The 18187-nt window shown below is 37.9% G+C and overlaps 1 protein-coding gene across 4 annotated transcripts in view; it reads left to right on the plus strand.

The window, feature by feature from the left end:
- rxraa (retinoid X receptor, alpha a) overlaps positions 1-18187 on the plus strand; it is a 211571-nt gene that overhangs the window by 169286 nt on the left and 24098 nt on the right. For all 4 annotated transcript variants that reach the window (XM_048167176.1, XM_048167180.1, XM_048167178.1 and 1 more), the window contains one exon: positions 17244-17394. In XM_048167176.1, coding sequence (XP_048023133.1) covers positions 17244-17394 — 151 coding nt within the window. The remainder of the gene's footprint in view (positions 1-17243; positions 17395-18187) is intronic.

Consider the following 18187-nt stretch of genomic DNA (forward strand, 5'->3'; position numbering starts at 1 on the left):
ATAGAAACCTAGCATTGGGGATTTGTTGCTTTCTTCTGTTGGACCAAACTCATATGTGACCCTGTACCACCAAACCAGTCATAAGGGACAATTTTTAGAGTTTTGTTAGGATAGGACAATATTTGGCAGAGATATCGATTAATTTAGTTAATGTTAATTTTTACTTTTACTTCTACTTCGTTATTTCTACTTAATTCTACTATATATTCCTTTATATATGTATTTATATTTGTATGTGTATGATGTATTATATAAATTATAAGTATATTTATAGATTAAAATGAACCTAAATAAATAAATGGTGTTAAAAAAAAAAAAAAAAATGTATTAAAGGTCCCGTTTTTCGTGGTTTTTTGAAGCTTTGATTGTGTTTATAGTGTGCAATATAACATGTGTTCATGTTTCGCGTGTAAAAAAAACACATAATTTTTCACATAATTTACTTATCTGTATACCGCTGTTTCCACTGTCATAAAAACGGGCTGATGACTTCCTTGTTCTATGAAGTCCCTCGTTCAGAAATACGTAACGAGTTCTGATTGTGCCAGCGGTTCCTGTGTTGTGATTCGACAGCAGCTTAGCGCTCCTTGCCCGGAAAAGTCACGCCTCTTACCATAACGTGGAGATGCACGCGCTCAGTGTTATTGTAAACATGTCTTTAATTTTACCCTATCAATTTGAGCCGGAATCAGACCCGGTGATTGGACTGCGGGATGAAAATAACAGCGTTTCGACGACATGGCGACAAACACACTCTACAAACGCAACTCTTGTGTATTCCTGTGGGCGGAGGTTAGTCAAAAAACTGTTTTAGTGACGTCATTAAAGAAGGAAGTAGAGGGATGTAGTCCAAACTGGCCGTTCGATGTAGGCGACTTCTGTTAAATAAAATATCTCGCTTGGCATTGAACTTTGAGCTTTAAAATTTTACAGATTTTATTTATACTCTAACAACAACATTACACACTAACTAAAGTTTGAAACATGGGATCACGAAGAACGGGACCTTTAATAGATATGTCCCACCATAATATAGTTCAGTAAAAAAAAATGCATTGACACAGGACGGAAAACATTTATTGAACAATTTCATGGTGTCTTTTAATCTTGCTGTTATTTGGTAGCGACAGTTGTTAGAGTCCACCCAGTAATCCAAATACCAAAAATATTGTTTAATACATTAGTTTCCATAGAACATCCTTAGACCAATTTCAGTGAGTCAGTCATGATCAATCACATCTGTATCTGGGGCTTCAATTCTCTGGACTATACAAATGTTGAAAGTTTGAGAGCAGATTTGGTTATTGCATTGACTTACAGTTGTTAGATGTGTCTAGAGAAACCAGTTTTATCTTTACACAGCAGCGTTCAGACATCTCTCCCTCTCTCTCTGGGTGGGAGGCAGTCATGGGGTCTGATGGAAGGTGATTTGAGTCAGATGGCATTTGTCACTTATGTTTAGCACTCGGCTGAATGGTGGTTTTCAGGCCCAACCGGGTGGAACGGGGTTGCGACTCGGTCCCTCTGTATTTAACCTCAGAGGATTCGGAACAGGCACCCCACTGGCATCAGCCGCTCAGCAACACACTTCACACAATTCCCCAACATTCAACATACAAACAGCAAGCATCAAGATCAATCGTCATTTTGTCCAAAGATGTTTGTTAACACCAACAACCACTTGTACTTTTTTTTTTTTTTTTTTTTTGACAATAAAAGAGAATTGTGGGTCTGATTTTCAAATAATAAACAATTTTAATAAAAAATTTAATCTGTCAGTTTTCAACACATTTGGCCTTTTATTTAAATCACTTATTTATATATAAATTTCTGTAGTTTGTGCTTTTTATTTGTTTTTTCCTGTGGCATAGATGCTGTTAATCTCATAGATTTTTATTTATGTGTATATATGTTGTAATATGCCGGCACCTCAGGGTTTTGTCTCAGAATTCAAGTGTTTTACTGCCCTTGTAATGGCACCTACTGGGTGTAAAAGAATAGGTTTTTGTTTTGTCTGGTTTTGTGTATCTGTTTAGTGTGTGTACAGTTTCAAATCATAACAGCATCCACCATCACAGGGGGCTGGAAAGCATTTACAATACTCATTTGTTTGAGTTGGATTGTGGCTTTTATGGATTTTTCTCTCAATTCTTTTGAAATGTTCGGATTGCCTTCACTTGGGGAGGTTGGTTTTGACAGACAATACTGCGATAGCTGCAGTGACTCACTCTTGCACACAGACAAACACTGTCAGCCGCCTGTAGACCTCAATCCCACCAGCTCCGTCTCCCAGCAGCTGGGACACATTAGGCAGAACGTGGTTCGGTTTACACTTCCAGCGACAATGAAAGGGGATACGCCGCTTTGTCTCCCCAGAAGAATCTCTGAACATTTCCTAGCTCTCGATCCAGCCTAAATGGCTTATTATGGTTCAGTGTGTACTGTACTGGAAGAGTAGATGTTGTTACTGGAAGGTCATTATCACTGTTTAGGAAACTATTTTCAAGCTGTTTAAGCTACTATTATTTTAAAGCGGTTAAAGTATAGTCAAAGTAGTCTTGAAAAAGTAGTTAGCTATACTACAGTACTACGCTGTGAGGAAGAGCTGTCATCTTGCCTTCACTGTCATCCTGTGATTCATTAAATGGCAGCAACTACTTGATCCCATGACCGCTGTGGTGCCACCCGTCAATCCGTGCTGGAGGTCGTAACCCTGTGCTCGGTCTCTTTAAAATTAGCTGGAAAGACATCTACTGGATTATTGATCAATTTGGGCTGCGATAAGCATAAGTATGAATGATCATATGAGTATGAATGATTTTTATGTTGATCAATAGCATGCCATAAAAATCTGCTGTTTTGTATTTATCGTGGAATGTTCCTTTAAGGCCTGATTATATGAATTTGCTACATAGCACATGTAGTCAGCCAGCAGTTAACTTGCAGAGCATATGGAGAAAAATGTACCTCTGAGTTCTAACAAATCGAGCACCTCTTCAGGCGAGTATTTTTTCAGCTCTCTGAAGCCTGTGAGGGGAGCAGGATAGAATACAAACTCTGGCCTTGACTAAGATGCTTTCGCTGGGCCTCTAATGAGGAAAATATGCCTCTTTTGTTATTTCACATTCAGATGTGATCCCAAGGTTTGTGGGAAGAGGGTAAAGAGAGAACAAAATTATAAAAGCGACTGATCGTGTTTCAAGTTTCAGTTTTATTCACTTCCAGACTTTGTCTGTTAACCTGTTCAGTGCCAGTAAGAATCTGCCAGTGTTTTGTTTTGTTTTATTTTACTTTTAATTTAACTTGAATTTATTTTTTATTTTATTTTTTATAAGTATGTATGGTATTCTAATCTATGTATTACTGATATTTATTTTATTTTAATTTTTTATATTTTATTCAAAAGAAAGTCTCTTATTTTCATCTCTAGATTTAACCTATTTTATATTGTTTTGTTTTTTATTTTATTCTGATCTCTAGCCCTTTGACGCGTACGATCACACCGGTGTGATTAGAACGTTCAGCGCATTACGTGATCAACTGCCAAATTCAAATGTGCGTGCGCGCTTTGGCTGGCGCTAAACCAGAGACGGACGCGCGCAGCGCTTTTCATATATAACATATATGCAGTGTTTTCAACCAAATAATGTTTATTTCAGGTTTCAGACATTTAAATACACATGAGTACTAACATAACAATATATTTATAGTTTGTAAAATACACAATTATGTATATAGAAGCGGAAATAACAACCCTTCCCATTATAATTAGACAACACGTTTTATTCATATCAGATACACATAGTGAAAGTAACTTTGAAGCTTACTCTATTCTTCCCCGGTTCACCGACTCACTTACTTTAATGTATTTCGGGAGAAGTGGATGAATTTATGTGTTGTAAATCCAACAGATCCGATTCTCTGTGCGGCGCAAACTAACATGGCGGCGCCCATCGCTCATATGGCTCAACTAACGCGATCGTTATAAAGGTGTTTAAACAGCAAAACACATCCACTTGCACATATTTGGCAATCGGAATATCAGATATTTCATGCTATAGTTAACAAATTTGTGAATATTTTGAATAAAAAAGGAAAATTGAAATGAAAGCAGATCATCAGCCATACAGCGCTGCGGTGTGTCACATAACAAGCAATGACGCGTCACCATGGAAACCATAAAGTGACACGTTCTAAATAACGGTCACCTTTAAAAAACTCACGCTGGGAGTTCAGCCAGAATATTTTAAACTTACGTGCGAAAGGGCTAGATATTATGAGTGTCTTTTTATTTTATTGATCTTTTTTTTTTAATGTAATTTAATTTGTAACAAACAAAACTTTTTTAAATTTAATGAAAGTCGAAACTTCCATTCTGACAGAGAGCACATTAACCATCATACTTTATGCTGTCTCTGGTCTGACCAACTGGTTTGTTTGGCACTAAAGTGCATTTACAGCACAGCTCAGTCTCTAAAACAATTAGCCCCTATTAAAGAAAGTTCAAGCAAAGTTTAGATCCAAACTGATATATTTATGCAATATGAAACACAAACATCACATTAGCAACAGAAACTCTTCTTGGCAACTGTTGTTAATAGGCTTTGTGCGCCAAAGTGCACACTAAGAGAGACAGAGAAGAGGGGGACACGGCTGCTCCCTTGAAACTTTTCACCCAAACCCGGGTGCAATGTGACACGTCCTTTCTAACTTTTAGACTTCTATTGAGAAAAGCAGAAGTGAACTGCTCTTAAGGGTAACAACGCACTGGGAGTACGTGATTGGAGGAGAGAGCGTTTTTAATAACAGTTGTTTCAAATGTTCTCAAAGGGGCTCAGCTTGCAGGGGATTTTCTAAAGAGGCAGAAAAGAGGATTTTGATGTTGGTGCACAAAAGAGTTGTTTGCTCAGTGTGGAGAGATACAATACAATGCACATTTACTCTGACTTTACCCCCCCCCCCCCAAAAAAAAAAAAAACCGTATTCTCTCTCTCTACCTCTGACTGTCCTCAGATGCTGTGAAGAGTCCATGTGATAGGAGCTGCAAATTTTGCCTGTTAATTTCTTCCTTGCAACCTTGATACTTGTACACAATAGCCCTCGAACAAAAAGCTGATGCTAAATTTCTCAGCTTTCATGGTTTATTTCTCAAGTAAAACCTTGAAATGATTGGAGGCATTATCTGGCGAGTTCAAGGACAGTGCCTTTCCTTTTGCGTTTTGTTTGCTCTGAATGCTTGTTGTTTTGGTTTTTATTTATTTATTTTTTTGCGCTTGTGAAGTTGAGTTATCACCACATCCAGACTGAAATTTTAGATTTTTTTTTAACAGATTTTTTTGTCTGGTTTTGTTTTCATTGTTTTGTTTTGATGTTTTTGGGGGTTTTTTTAAGCCTCTATTTGAAGTGTCAGAGTATTCACTTGTTTTTTTAAGAATCAGCATTTACAAATCTCCATGTTTCGTTATGGGTTTAACAATGCAGGCACATGGCAATTGTTGCAAACACAGCGCTCCAGTGATGATTATCCACTTTTTGAGATTAGATCTTGATGCTGACAGCTGCTTCGGCTCTAGGCAATTATTCCACCATACAACATTTCTTCTGAGGAAACGGCTCTACAGTTATAATCTGTCTTGGCCCAGCACAGTCTACCAAAGCACAGAAATAATGCACAGCAGGAGCCAGACAGAATGGAGAAGTGGGTTGAAGATCGGGTTGACCCAGGGCTGGAGTTGTGCGAGGCTGCAGGATAGTGGTTGGTCACCAGTGTCGTCTTAATTGGTGCGATTAATTGAAAAGAATGAAGCGCATGTTTGGCTTTGACAAGTATGAACGGCTCTCTGAACCAGATATGACATCAGTCGTATCCATACATATAGAAGGAGACAGGTTTTTGGAGAATTCATGTATGCATTTTGTAAACATTAAACAAAATCAATTCTAAAAGACACTGTCCTAAACACCATTTGAAACATATATAGTCATGCAATCCACAAAATATATTTTTTACATTTATATTCATCTGCACTGAAAAAACATCATGTCCAGTAAAAGAAAATGTAAACGATGTGTAAAATTATGCAAGATAATGTTTTCAGAGAATAGATCTTGAATTACTTAAGCATGAACTTTAGTAAATGTTGTTACATTTAATGATAAAAACTTTTTAATTTTTTTTTTACTTTTAAAAAAACGTTTAAATCTTTTAATTGATCAGTTTACCAATTGGATGAAAACAGCATATGCAGTAATATGCAATTAAATGTAATACAATACAATGCAATGTGTGTGTGTGTGTGTGTATGTGTATATATGTGTATATATAAACATTTATCTTGGATTAAGGAAGCCAAATATTTTTGCACTGCTTGCATTATGATATGGCTCTAATGGGGTTCCAAAAACTGTCTTTAGATCTGGTTGAGTGATGCATGTTTGAGAGTAGAACATCCTGTTGAAACGTTTCACTGCAAGAACCCAAATGACACCGACCCTCGCCTTTAGGGCTGATACAAAACAGGACTAACTTACTGCCGCTGACAGCAGTATCCAAATGTGTCTCCCACACTGCTACTGACAGCAGCCTCTATGAGGTCACACTCAGGGTGAGTAATGAGTGTGAGAGATTGGAGGTCAGATGTTGAGTGGGTTATCAGGCAGAGGAGATCTCCCTGCTGCCCTGCAGTGGTTAGAGATAAGGATAAGGTCAGCGTTATCATTGGAGCTTCTCCACTTGCCGATGTACACGTCCCAGCCAAGCCTGGATTGGAGTTGGAGTCTGTTGTGACGACTTGGTGATGTAGCCTCTGGGTGGATAATCCTGGCTATGAATTTTGAGTCAGTTGTAAAATCGTTATAAAATAAGTATTATTAAACAGATCTAAGTTTGGGTGCATAATGAATGCAAAATGTGTGAAAGATATTTTTTATATATCTATATCTTTGTATCTCTATCTCTCTCTCTACACCGATATACATATCTATATCTTTGTATCTCTCTCTCTCTCTCTCTCTCTCTCTCTCTCTCTCTCTCTCTCTCTAATATAGATATATATATAGTTGTGCGAGGCTGCAGGATAGTGGTTGGTCACCAGTGTCATCTTAATTGGTATATATAGTTAGATACAAAGATATAGATACATAGATATAGATATGTATATATGTGCTGAAACACTATTGTGTTTTTACTGATTTTCTGTTTCTTCTTGTCCTGATATCTTATTACATGTGATTCATCTAAATTTAAATGTTACATACACCACATATATTATGATTGCATATCTTACGGCAGTAAACCTTTTTACAGAGGGGTTTTTGACTTCTCTTTTAATCTATCTAATGGTAAGAGGGAGTGATTTCCTTTAAAAATCAATTGACCGTTCAACAGACAAGACAGAGCAGGTTACTTTTGATATGAAACGGTCTCAAATTTTGTCATTTTTAAAGAAATTTAAACAATAAATGGTGTTTTGTGACTCTTGAATGTGTCATGACAGATCAGTGTAGCTCCTCAGTTCAAGCGGCTCGTGAACCGATCATCTCTTCATACTAGTTAATTTATAGCATCAAATAAACATGAATGAACATCAGAAGGAATGTTGTTTCAACCACGGAAAGACGTCAGTATGTGCCATTTTTCAAGTTCAAGTCTACAGACGTTAATCTACTAACTCCCCTGACTGCTTTGTCGGACAAAATGGCGGATTCAGCGTTAGGATTGGTTAGATTGCCTGTCAATCAAACTCCCTGCGAAGGGTAAATTGCCCTTTTCAATACAAGAGTGTGTGTTGCTCTAATTTGTTTCATCAAACCCTAACTATCCATAAAGATTCAAGATGGACGTTGTTGTAAAAACCACATCATAAGATATATTTCATTTGGATACATTTCAATCAATCAAATGCTTGGACCCCAATTATCGCCACTTAATTATTTAGGTAAAAGTCTTATCTGAAATCTGTTTTATTTTGAAGAATAAATACTTTAGTGTTTAAGCTTCTAAAGACTTAAACAAAACAGACAATTAAATTGTTGATCACAATTATTTGTATGACAGTCATAATTACGACACTCATATTGCTTCAATGTGCGCATGAGTTGTTTATATGCCAAGTAGAGTGATTATGTGGTTATTATTATGAATGAATGTAATTAGCAATTGAACAATAGTGGCCTTTTCTCCATTTCACTGTAGTAAAATCACTGCAATGCATGTCTTTAGAACCTTGATTTATATTCAAATATACTTAGAGTGGAATCAAGTGTTCATTTTTTTTTTAAATTTGAAGTCCACTCCAGTCGAGTGCACTCTAGTTCGCTGCAGTCTGAAGTTGCTGTCTGGTTGTGAGAAGAGAGCTGTGTTAAAGGTTGCTGCTGCAGGATTTGGGTTACCCTTTGAAGTGTCCTTTGGAGGGAAGTCTGTTTTTGGGCTTGGTAAGAACAGCTAAGCTCTTCTAAGGTTCCAGATTTATGCTCTTACGCTCTGTAGTTTTGCCTTGCCAGGTCGCCATTCTTGCATTTCATATCACATAAAATCTATCCATTTGTGAGAGAATATATGTCTCCTTAAGCATTGTTAGTCTGAATCCTGTAACAAAAACAAATTCATGTGTTTTTCCAAGGACCAAATCAGAGTCAGAGTTGCGGACCAAGTCTAAAGTTTCAGACTGAACCTGCGGCCCATAGGGCGAAATTTGAGCTTTTCACTAAGAAACAAAAGAAAAACCATTCAGTTAATCTATGCTAGATTATAACATCATGTTGAATGTAAATGTATAAAACCTGAGAGGCCATTCATACATCAATCTTGCATACTTATGTGCTGTTGCATATAAGAGATAGACAAATGCACTAGACAAGCATTGTTAAATGCAGTGTTGAGCTAAAAAAATATTTACACCTTTTAATGCATGCACTCCTTTTTGTTACTTAAATTCAAGAACGTCCTGTGTGAACGGCCCCTGAGCCTTTATCATTGAGTGAAACATTGCTTGACTGTTGTTAAAATAGAGACAAAATACATGACAGCCAACTGTTTTCTGTTTCTAACTTATGTTGGACAGCCTGAAGTGTCAGTATCTGTGGTCTACTTGCACAAAGGCTGGATGGATATACGATCTTGGCAAAATAAGTCAAGCAGTATCTGATGCTTAGATCTGCAATGACTTCCTTTTTGTTAGTGAGTTTTCAAGGTCAAGGCTTCTGTTCTTTCTCCTGAGTCAACACTCTCTGACCCTGTTATGCGTTTCACCACAGATATACAGATCTAGAGGTGCTGACAGCTTGTCTCTGTCTTCAGCTCAGCAGCTTATGATAAAACAAGCTATTTCATACTTAGGAGAAATGAAAAGTGTAGTTCACTTAAAATTTAGAAAAAGTAGAAGGGGGGGGGGGGGCACGTATACTTTATACAAGCACTTGAATAAACCTCATACATTCAGTGGATCCTCAAACTGTTGGCAAAACCTCATACTGTAGCTCCACCTGCCTCAATTGTGAATGAAGTGCTGCACACATTTTGGAGACCACCTCTGCTTGTTTACAGTGCAAGGGTAAATAAAGAATGGGTTCTTTGAATAAGTACAGCATTTTATTTACTCAAAAAACACGATGTTTGTAAAGGCTAATGTTTTATGTATTTGAGAAGCAGAGAAGATAGTCTTAGTCTGGTATTTGCATAGCCAATACAGCCCTGTGCATAGTATTTCATCTTGTAATACACAATATTTTGGCCAAATGTAGTAAACGGCAGTAAAACTGAGTGTCCACATAGCTATAATAAACTTTGTAAGCTGTAAGTTGATGAAAACAACTTGAGTGCGAGCATTTTACACATTTGCATCAACTTCACATATGCATAGGACATACTGTTTGAATTCATGATTGGTTGACTGCCAAATTAAAATATTAAACAGAACAATAAAATAATGTTATTAAAGGGTTAGTTCACACAAAAATTAAAATTCTGTCATTAATTACTCTCGTGTCAAGACCTTCGTTCATCTTCGGAACACAAATGGATATATTTTTAATCAAATCTGAGAGCTTTCTGTCCCTCTATAGAGATCCAACGCAACTACCACTTTCAAGGTCCAGAAAGGTAGGAAAGACATCATTAAAGTACTTCATGTGACTCCAGTGGTTTAACCTCAGTTTTATGAAGCAATACGAGTGCTTTGTTTGCGCAAAAAAAAACCTTTTCCATTTTATGTATGAAAATATTGAGCTGCAACGTGCCTTCATGAGAGTATCACGACGCATGCGTGTTGTGTTCAGTCTTGCGTGTCAACTCAACACACACGCACGATTGTTCATAAGAGCACCACGCATGTGTTTTGTGTTCACGCGAGAGCTGGCGTTTTGCGTGAAAATGCTTTGGATAATATGTGACCTGATCCAGCAAAATGAGTCACAGTGACCCAAATTTCAAAATTTAGGTTTTGGTATCAGTGGAAAGATGAGACAATAAGCTTTAAAATGATATCCTAGTCAAAGTCATACCTTGAATGGTTTTAAAGATATACCCATTTGAATTATGGTCGTCTGCCTTCTTTTCCCAATTGAAAACCTGAGAAAATCGCTTTTAAAGTTTTTTGCTCGTTTTTTTTGTTGATATCTTTCAAAATCCATTGCATTTAAAGGGATAAACTATTTATTTTACAGCTTAATTTGACCAAAGACATTTATATATATATATATATATATATATATATATATATATATATATATATATATATAATATATATATATATATATATAAATGCTAACCAGGCTGAAGCTCAAATTATTTTAAAGTATTTATTTGAATTAATTAATTAATTCATGGCCAAAGGAGTTTCTTTAAAAGGCTCGCGGGAAAGGAAGTATACCCGGGCCTTAACCGCTCTAAATTGTAATGGACTGGAGCTCACATCGGAAGAAATGGGAACACGGAGGCACCGCGATGCGACCGCAAAGGGCACTTTCACTTTCACGATCAAAGTGTATGCCACTGATAAGCATTGTAAATGCAGTATTACAGTATACACATACCAATTAAACGCACAGGTCTCCTTTCGTGCGTCCTCCTCACTGGACTTTCGTTTCGCTTTCATATATCTCTTTTATAGAGGCCATCAATGCTTTTACCTTTCTAGATGTAATTACCGAAATCAAAACAGTCCATAAACTATAAATCCTCACGAAAACTTCAATCTGAATGACTGTCTGAAGCACTAGTCTGACAGGAGGATGGCTGGAACAATCGCGTGCCTGTCAGTCGAAACGGTAAAACCATGTCAAATTTAACAGCCATTTAAATACCTTTACTCAGTTATCTGGACTACGAAACTTTGGGAGATTGTTTTTGAAAGTCTGTTCTTTGAAATTAGCTTAAAAAAAAAAATCAAAATTTTTTTTCATTGTTTTTCCACATTATCGGCCCATATCTTAAAATAGAACGTTGCGACTTCCGACTCATTTCGCCAGAGTGGGTCCCATATTATTTTGTAAATACAGTGATATTTATTTTAATTTTTTTTTGCAAACAAAGCACGTGTCACTTCATAAAATTGAGGTTAAACCACTGGAGTCACATGGAGTACTTTAATGATGTCTTTCCTGCCTTTTTGGACCTTAAAAGTGGTAGTTGCGTTGGATCTCTGTGGAGGAACAAAAAAATCTCAAATTGCATCAAAAATATCTTCATTTGTGTTCTGAAGATGAACGAAGGTCTTACGGATGTGGAACAACATAAGGATGAGTAATAAATGACAGAATTTTTATTTTTGTGTGAACTAACCCTTTAACCGGTCAGTGGTCATTTCAAATAATCTTTCTGTTCAAAACGATTGAACTTGATGTTGTTTGTTTTTTTTGTTTCCGTTCCTTGAACTGGTTCAGAGCCCTGATAAAATAAAAAATAACATGTTTGAAATGAGATTTAGTATATAATTACATAAGTTTCCATTTTTGGACCGTGTCTTTAAATAGTCAATCATACTCAATATCCAGTCCTAAAGTAGGCCTGTAGCATGATCTCTTGGGCCTTCCTGTAGCTCAGACAGTAGAGCATGACCCCAGCGATGCCAAGGTCATGGGTTCGATTCCCAGGCAATGCAAGAACCGATCAAATGTAGGCTATACGTATACAAGTCACTTTGGATAAAAGTGTCTGCCAAATACATACATGTAAATGACTTACTAACAGCCACTTCAGAAGCTTGCGTACATGCGTGTGCGTCTTTGCACATGTTGTGTCTGAACTTTCGGGATACCCCCTCCTCTCCCGTACAGCTTAAGTGTCACAGCACGGCTGGCTGATCATGCTGTTCTTACTCGAGGCACTTGTCTGACACCCTACCCCTCAAAGAAGAGTGTGTGATCATGTATGGGAGGGAGGATTATTCTATTTACAGTCACAGAACTGAGACCCTTTAATCCTTCTCTAACACACACACATATACCCCTACACACAAATACAGCATGGAGAGGGAGTTTGGGCAGATTGAGTTGCATGTTGAAAATAGCCAAACTGCGATAGAGTTCTCTGATAGTACAGCTCTGCATCTGATAGAGACAATCTACAGAGGTCCAGCAAATCAGAGAAACTGAGGTATGAAGTGGAGATGGAGGCTCATTTTAACAGCTGCTTTTGTTTGTGAACTAACACACAATGTGTGCATAGGTCAAGTGTGAGAGACTGACGGATGAATTCATACAGTTGCACCACTTTTGCATGCAGTATTTCAACTTAAAACTGCGTCTTGTCATGGTCATTCTTTTCAGTGTTTTTTGCATTCCTCTCTTCTTTTTTTTTTTATGAAAATGCTAAACGCTGACTTAGAAAACATTTCATGTTTATGCATTTGGCAGTCACTTTCATTCAAAGCAACTTATATATATACACAAGGTGTACATTTTATCAGTTTATGCATTCCCTGGGAATCGAACCCATGACCTTGACATTGCTAGTGCCATGCTCTACTGTTTGAGCTACAGGAAGCTTATAGTCATGTTTAGTCGTGGATTGATATTTTGACAACGTTGTCGTCTGTACGCATAAAATGCAAAAATATGTTTTTAGTACATTGCTCTCTTGTAAACGTTCTCTTAGTTTAGCAGAGATTTTGTGGGTGCATTTGCACCGTTACCAGATTTGCATAATTCTTTTAGTAAATCGGTCACTTGATGCAGACAGTGTGTGCGAATAAATGGCTCTATCAGCGGGTTCAATTCGTTCTTGGTGAGTATTTGTGTGATGGCAACATGAGCATGTTTGAGGTTTTCATTGGAGAGAGACAGAAAAAAAATCATAACAAAAGGTTTTATTTCTCATAAACTGACAGCATCTAAATAAAGTATGGCATGTGTAATTTACTGCCGCCCATCCTTTCTTTGCTCGCTCATCATTAACACCTCTCTCCGTCAGAATGGGCTGCACTGTTATGGCCCCTACAGCCTTGAGTGTCTTCAGTGTTTTTCAAGGACAATGACCATTTCTGACATCATAAATCAAGCAGAGTGGAAGTACAGGGCTTTTGTCCACAGCGTTTTGCCTGTTAGTTTTTTGACTGATGGAATGAATCATCATACAGAATGAAAGAGGAGCAGTTTTCAGAAGTGTTAATCATGTTTTTGACACAGATTCAGTCTGTTTTTGTTTGTTTGGTTTGTCTTTTTTTGTGCAGTTGATCTGTTTGTTTCAGCATTCAGTCTTAGCAGCAGTCTCTATTCAGGACATGTTGTGGTCATCAGTGTAATGGCATGGGCCGTGTCATTACTGTGTGTGTCCATGCACGAGTTAAAGGGGTGTGTGCAGGCACGTGTACCCATGCACATGTTCTTGGGATGATGCAATCATGTACATGTATAAGGGTTGTTAACTATATTAAGTCTTTCCACATGTGGGTATTTTTCTTTAACTCTTCACACTTCTGCACTTCTATTTCAAAATGGACAACTTTGGTTACTTTTATTAATAAAACTGATAGATTAGATTTTTTATCTTTTTTATTAAATGAAGGTCACATTAAAGGCACAAAATGTAACCACTAGAACAGTGACTTGCGTACTTACATTATCCCAAATGTTTCAGAGAATGTTTAAATCCAGAGAAATAAGAATATTTAACCAGGACACGGATCGTGTCCGTGCGTCGCCTATCAATGACATCATACCCACGTTACCCTCGGTTTCCAGTTTTATTTTGTAGAAACCATGGAAACACCAAGGACGCTTTAATAGAGTGCCCCAGGGATGACGCATTTTTTGTAGGCAAAATCCGGAAGCGAGTTAGCATTTTAGGACTTCCGGTTCCAACGCCGTAAAGTCAATGGGTTTTTGCTAAATCGCCTGAAATAAGGTCTGTGGTTAACAAAGCCTCTAAATACTTTCACGTTTTGATCTATGACATAAAACACACCAGTTACAAACCACTTGTGATTTTTTTTTTTTTTTTTTTTTTTTTACTTTTACCGTGTCTTAAAATCGGCAATTGCTAACAAGTCGCTAAAAGGGACTACTTCCTTTGGCGGGGACTTTAGACGTCATCATTAAAAACGGGACATTTGGACAGCATTTCTGATGAAAACGTGGATAAGTATTCATACACAGCACAGATCATAATCAGCGAGCATGTTTTTAAATAAAGTTGTTTTTTAAATACAGTTTGAGGAAGCTTGGTGGTGACAATGTTGATCCGCGACCGTGGTGTGCTGTAGTCCGTTTATAGCCTACTATTAGCTTTTTATATCTGGCGACTTTATTTAGGCTTCAAAATGTAGAAATGTTGTGTTAACTTGTAAAGATTATCTTGATAGACAAAACGTGTAAGTGTCATAACCCTTTGTTAAACACAGAGCTTATTTTCTGCGATTTTTCCAAAAGTCTATGGGAAAAATGCATAGGCTTTCAACCGAAGGAACCAGTGCGCCGCTAACTTCCGGGTTGGCCTACAAAAACGCGTCATCCCTGGGGCACTCTATATATTATGCACTTTGTTAGACAGGTGAGCAACTGTTTGGATGGATACATTCATCGACAGAAAACTAATCATGTTATATAGCACAACATAGTAAGTATTATTGTTTAAATATCGTTTTCTTTACAGCGAGTACCATGATTTACCATCCCTAATATCGATTTAGCTTACTGCAGTGTGCAACAAGTGTTTCATAGTAGCCACCAAGCGAACGCAGAGTAGCACTGTAACAACTTTTCACACAAATGTATCTATTGTGATAAAACAGCGCTGCGTTACCCCACATACGCTTGACTTGAAGCGGTAGCGACTACGGCATAATGAAACTTTTGCTGCTCCCGAGATGTCGCGCTCGTCTCTCATTAGCACTCGCACCAGCGGCCTCGTTTCTGCTCGCACAACACTCGGCCCTGCTCTGTTTCATGCTACAGTAATATTAATAATCTCATCCATGAGCATGATTTTGATTCCCATCCCATTTTTTTTTCACCGGCTGTAGACATGAAGACAACATCTTCCATGAGTCCGTGAAATCAAGGTGTCATCAAGCTACCCCTTTGTTTTGAATAAGTGACCTCTACTGGTGAAAATTTACATAGTGTGCCTTTTAAAACTGACTGGTATTTTTAAATGTAGATTTTAATGTTTAATACATTAAAACTTGAAAGTCAATTATTAAACAAAAATACATTTTTTTAAAAATATAATAACCTAAAAACTACCCCTCAGTGTAGTCATTTTCACTATAGCCATTTTTTTTCTAACTAATAAGTTGCAAATTTACTTATAAACTAATAACTAATAAAAAATCTAATCAAAGATTATACTGTGCTTTTACCTAGGAGACAGTATATTTTGTTGGATATGTTTTTGTCATTTGTGTGAAATTAAGTGTCAAGAATATTTAATTTTGCGTTTAAGATACGTAAAATTAAAGGAGTCTGCAATTTTATTGAAGAAATGTTGAAAATGTCATCACAGAATGTTGTTAAACATAGTACAGTATATCTTTTTAAATATAATTGAAATGACGTTGTGTTGGCAATTCAATAGGGCTAGAGTGGTCTGTCTATGTCCAGTGTCCTCTGGCTATATGGCACTCTGCAGAAGTCTAGCAAGTCTGCATGTCTCACATACTCACATCAACACATAGCCGTGGTGTGAAGTGGGAAGTGACGATGCTCCTTTTGGTCTAAATGGGGTCTTTATCAGGCCTTTCTCGCTAGTTTGACTGCTAGCAGTGTTCTGGTTAAAGCATGAGAACAAGACTATGAAGGCTCTCACATGAGTGTTTCTGTCTCGTGGCCAAGAACGCGCACAGTCCTAAGGCCTTTACTAAGTCTGTCACGTTTTTAAGAGCCCCCCAAAAAATCTGTCCCTGGTAAAACATCTACTAAAGTATAAATGTAATTTCAAAACAAAGTAAAATGCATGTGAACGTCAGTTACCAATGCAGAGAGACCACGCTTCTTAACACATCTTCTAAGACTTTTTACTGGCTTTCTCACTCCCCAAAGTCAAGATAGCATCTGTCAGCCTGTTGGATCCTTAGGCAGAGTGTCTACCCGTCGGCAACATTCATTTACTCAAAACCCTTGTGTGACTGATATAATTAAAGTGTGTAATTTGAATATGAACATGTGTAGAGTGAAATGAACAGGATGTTCTGTTATTGTGATTACTTCTTGCACAATTGTTTTGTCATTACCTTAGAATGACTGAATAAAATGTGCACAAAAGCATTGGCTCACATTAAATAATAAACATTTGTGATGAATTTAGATTTTTTTAGCTGTCATCTCCACAGTAATTTGAGTATCTCTGTGCTTTTCATTCAAAATACGCATGCGAGAGCAAATAAATGTCTGGATGAGGCCCGCCAGACGCATTTTAACTTGGAGAGATGGAGAGAAAAACAGAACCACGTCTTTATTCCACTGTCCCACTAAATATTTTATTGCTGCCGTTCTAGCATAGAACATGTGCACTGCTGGTGCTGGATATGAAAAAATGAGGCTGGGGACACTCTCAGCATCCATTTCTTGTACTTGCATTATGAGAAAGGAGGAGGGAGAGCGAAATCAGATGAGAGAACCTCCATCTCGCTGCACAAAATCTGAAATCTCAATGCTGAACCATCAGGTCGAGTCTGGCCCCGTTTTGAAGTAATTGACAGAAAAGTCAGGGCCTTGTGGAACTCAGGCTCACTTCCACCCAGGACCTTAGAGATGATATGTTGACGTATCTAAATAATGTGTGTTGTTTGTTTGCGTATATTTTGCAGCTGAACTCGCCCATGAACTCTGTCAGCAGCTCAGAAGATATCAAGCCGCCCCTGGGCATCAACGGTGTGATGAAGGTGCCCGCCCAGCCCTCAGGCACCCCCCTCTCCCTCACCAAACACATCTGTGCCATCTGCGGCGACCGCTCCTCAGGTACCAAGACACATCTGTACGCAAAAGTATATGTGCATACTGATCGTTTATCCCCAAATGCACGGTTCTGCCAGTGTTGCTCTGCAGGGCTGATGGGGATAGAAAAAAACAGCTAAAACCAGTCTGAGCTGGTTTTCTGGCCTTAGCTGGTCTTTTATGCCAGTCAGGATGGGCTTTTAGGTGGTTTTAGAGGGGTTTGGGACACTTTTCAACTGGTTGACCAGCTTGACAAGCTAAACCAGGCTGGGAGACCAGTTTAAACCAGCTAAAACAAGCTTAAAGGCCCCTTTTTTTGTGGTTTTTTGAAGCTTTGATTGTGTTTATAGTGTGCATTATAACATGTGTTCATGTTTCGTGTGAAAAAAAACAGTATTTTTCACATAATTTACTTATCTGTATACCGCTGTTTCCATAAAAACGGGCTGATGACTTCCTTGTTCTATGAAGTCCCTCCTTCAGAAATACGTAACGAGTTCTGATTGTGCCAGCGGTTCCTGTGTTGTGATTCGACAGCAGTTTAGCGCTCCTTGCCCGGAAAGGTCACGCCTCTTACCATAACGTGGAGATGCACGCGCTCAGTGTTATTGTAAACATGTCTTTAATTTTACCCTATCAATTTGAGCCGGAATCAGACCCGGTGATTGGACTGCGGGATGAAAATAACAGCGTTTCGACGACATGGCGACAAACACACTCTACAAACGCAACTCTTGTGTATTCCTGCGGGCGGAGGTCAGTCAAAAAACTGTTTTAGTGACGTCATTAAAGAAGGAAGTAGAGGGATGTAGTCCAA

The sequence above is a fragment of the Megalobrama amblycephala genome, linkage group LG18 (genome assembly GCF_018812025.1).
Source record: "Megalobrama amblycephala isolate DHTTF-2021 linkage group LG18, ASM1881202v1, whole genome shotgun sequence".
NCBI lineage: Eukaryota > Metazoa > Chordata > Actinopteri > Cypriniformes > Xenocyprididae > Megalobrama > Megalobrama amblycephala.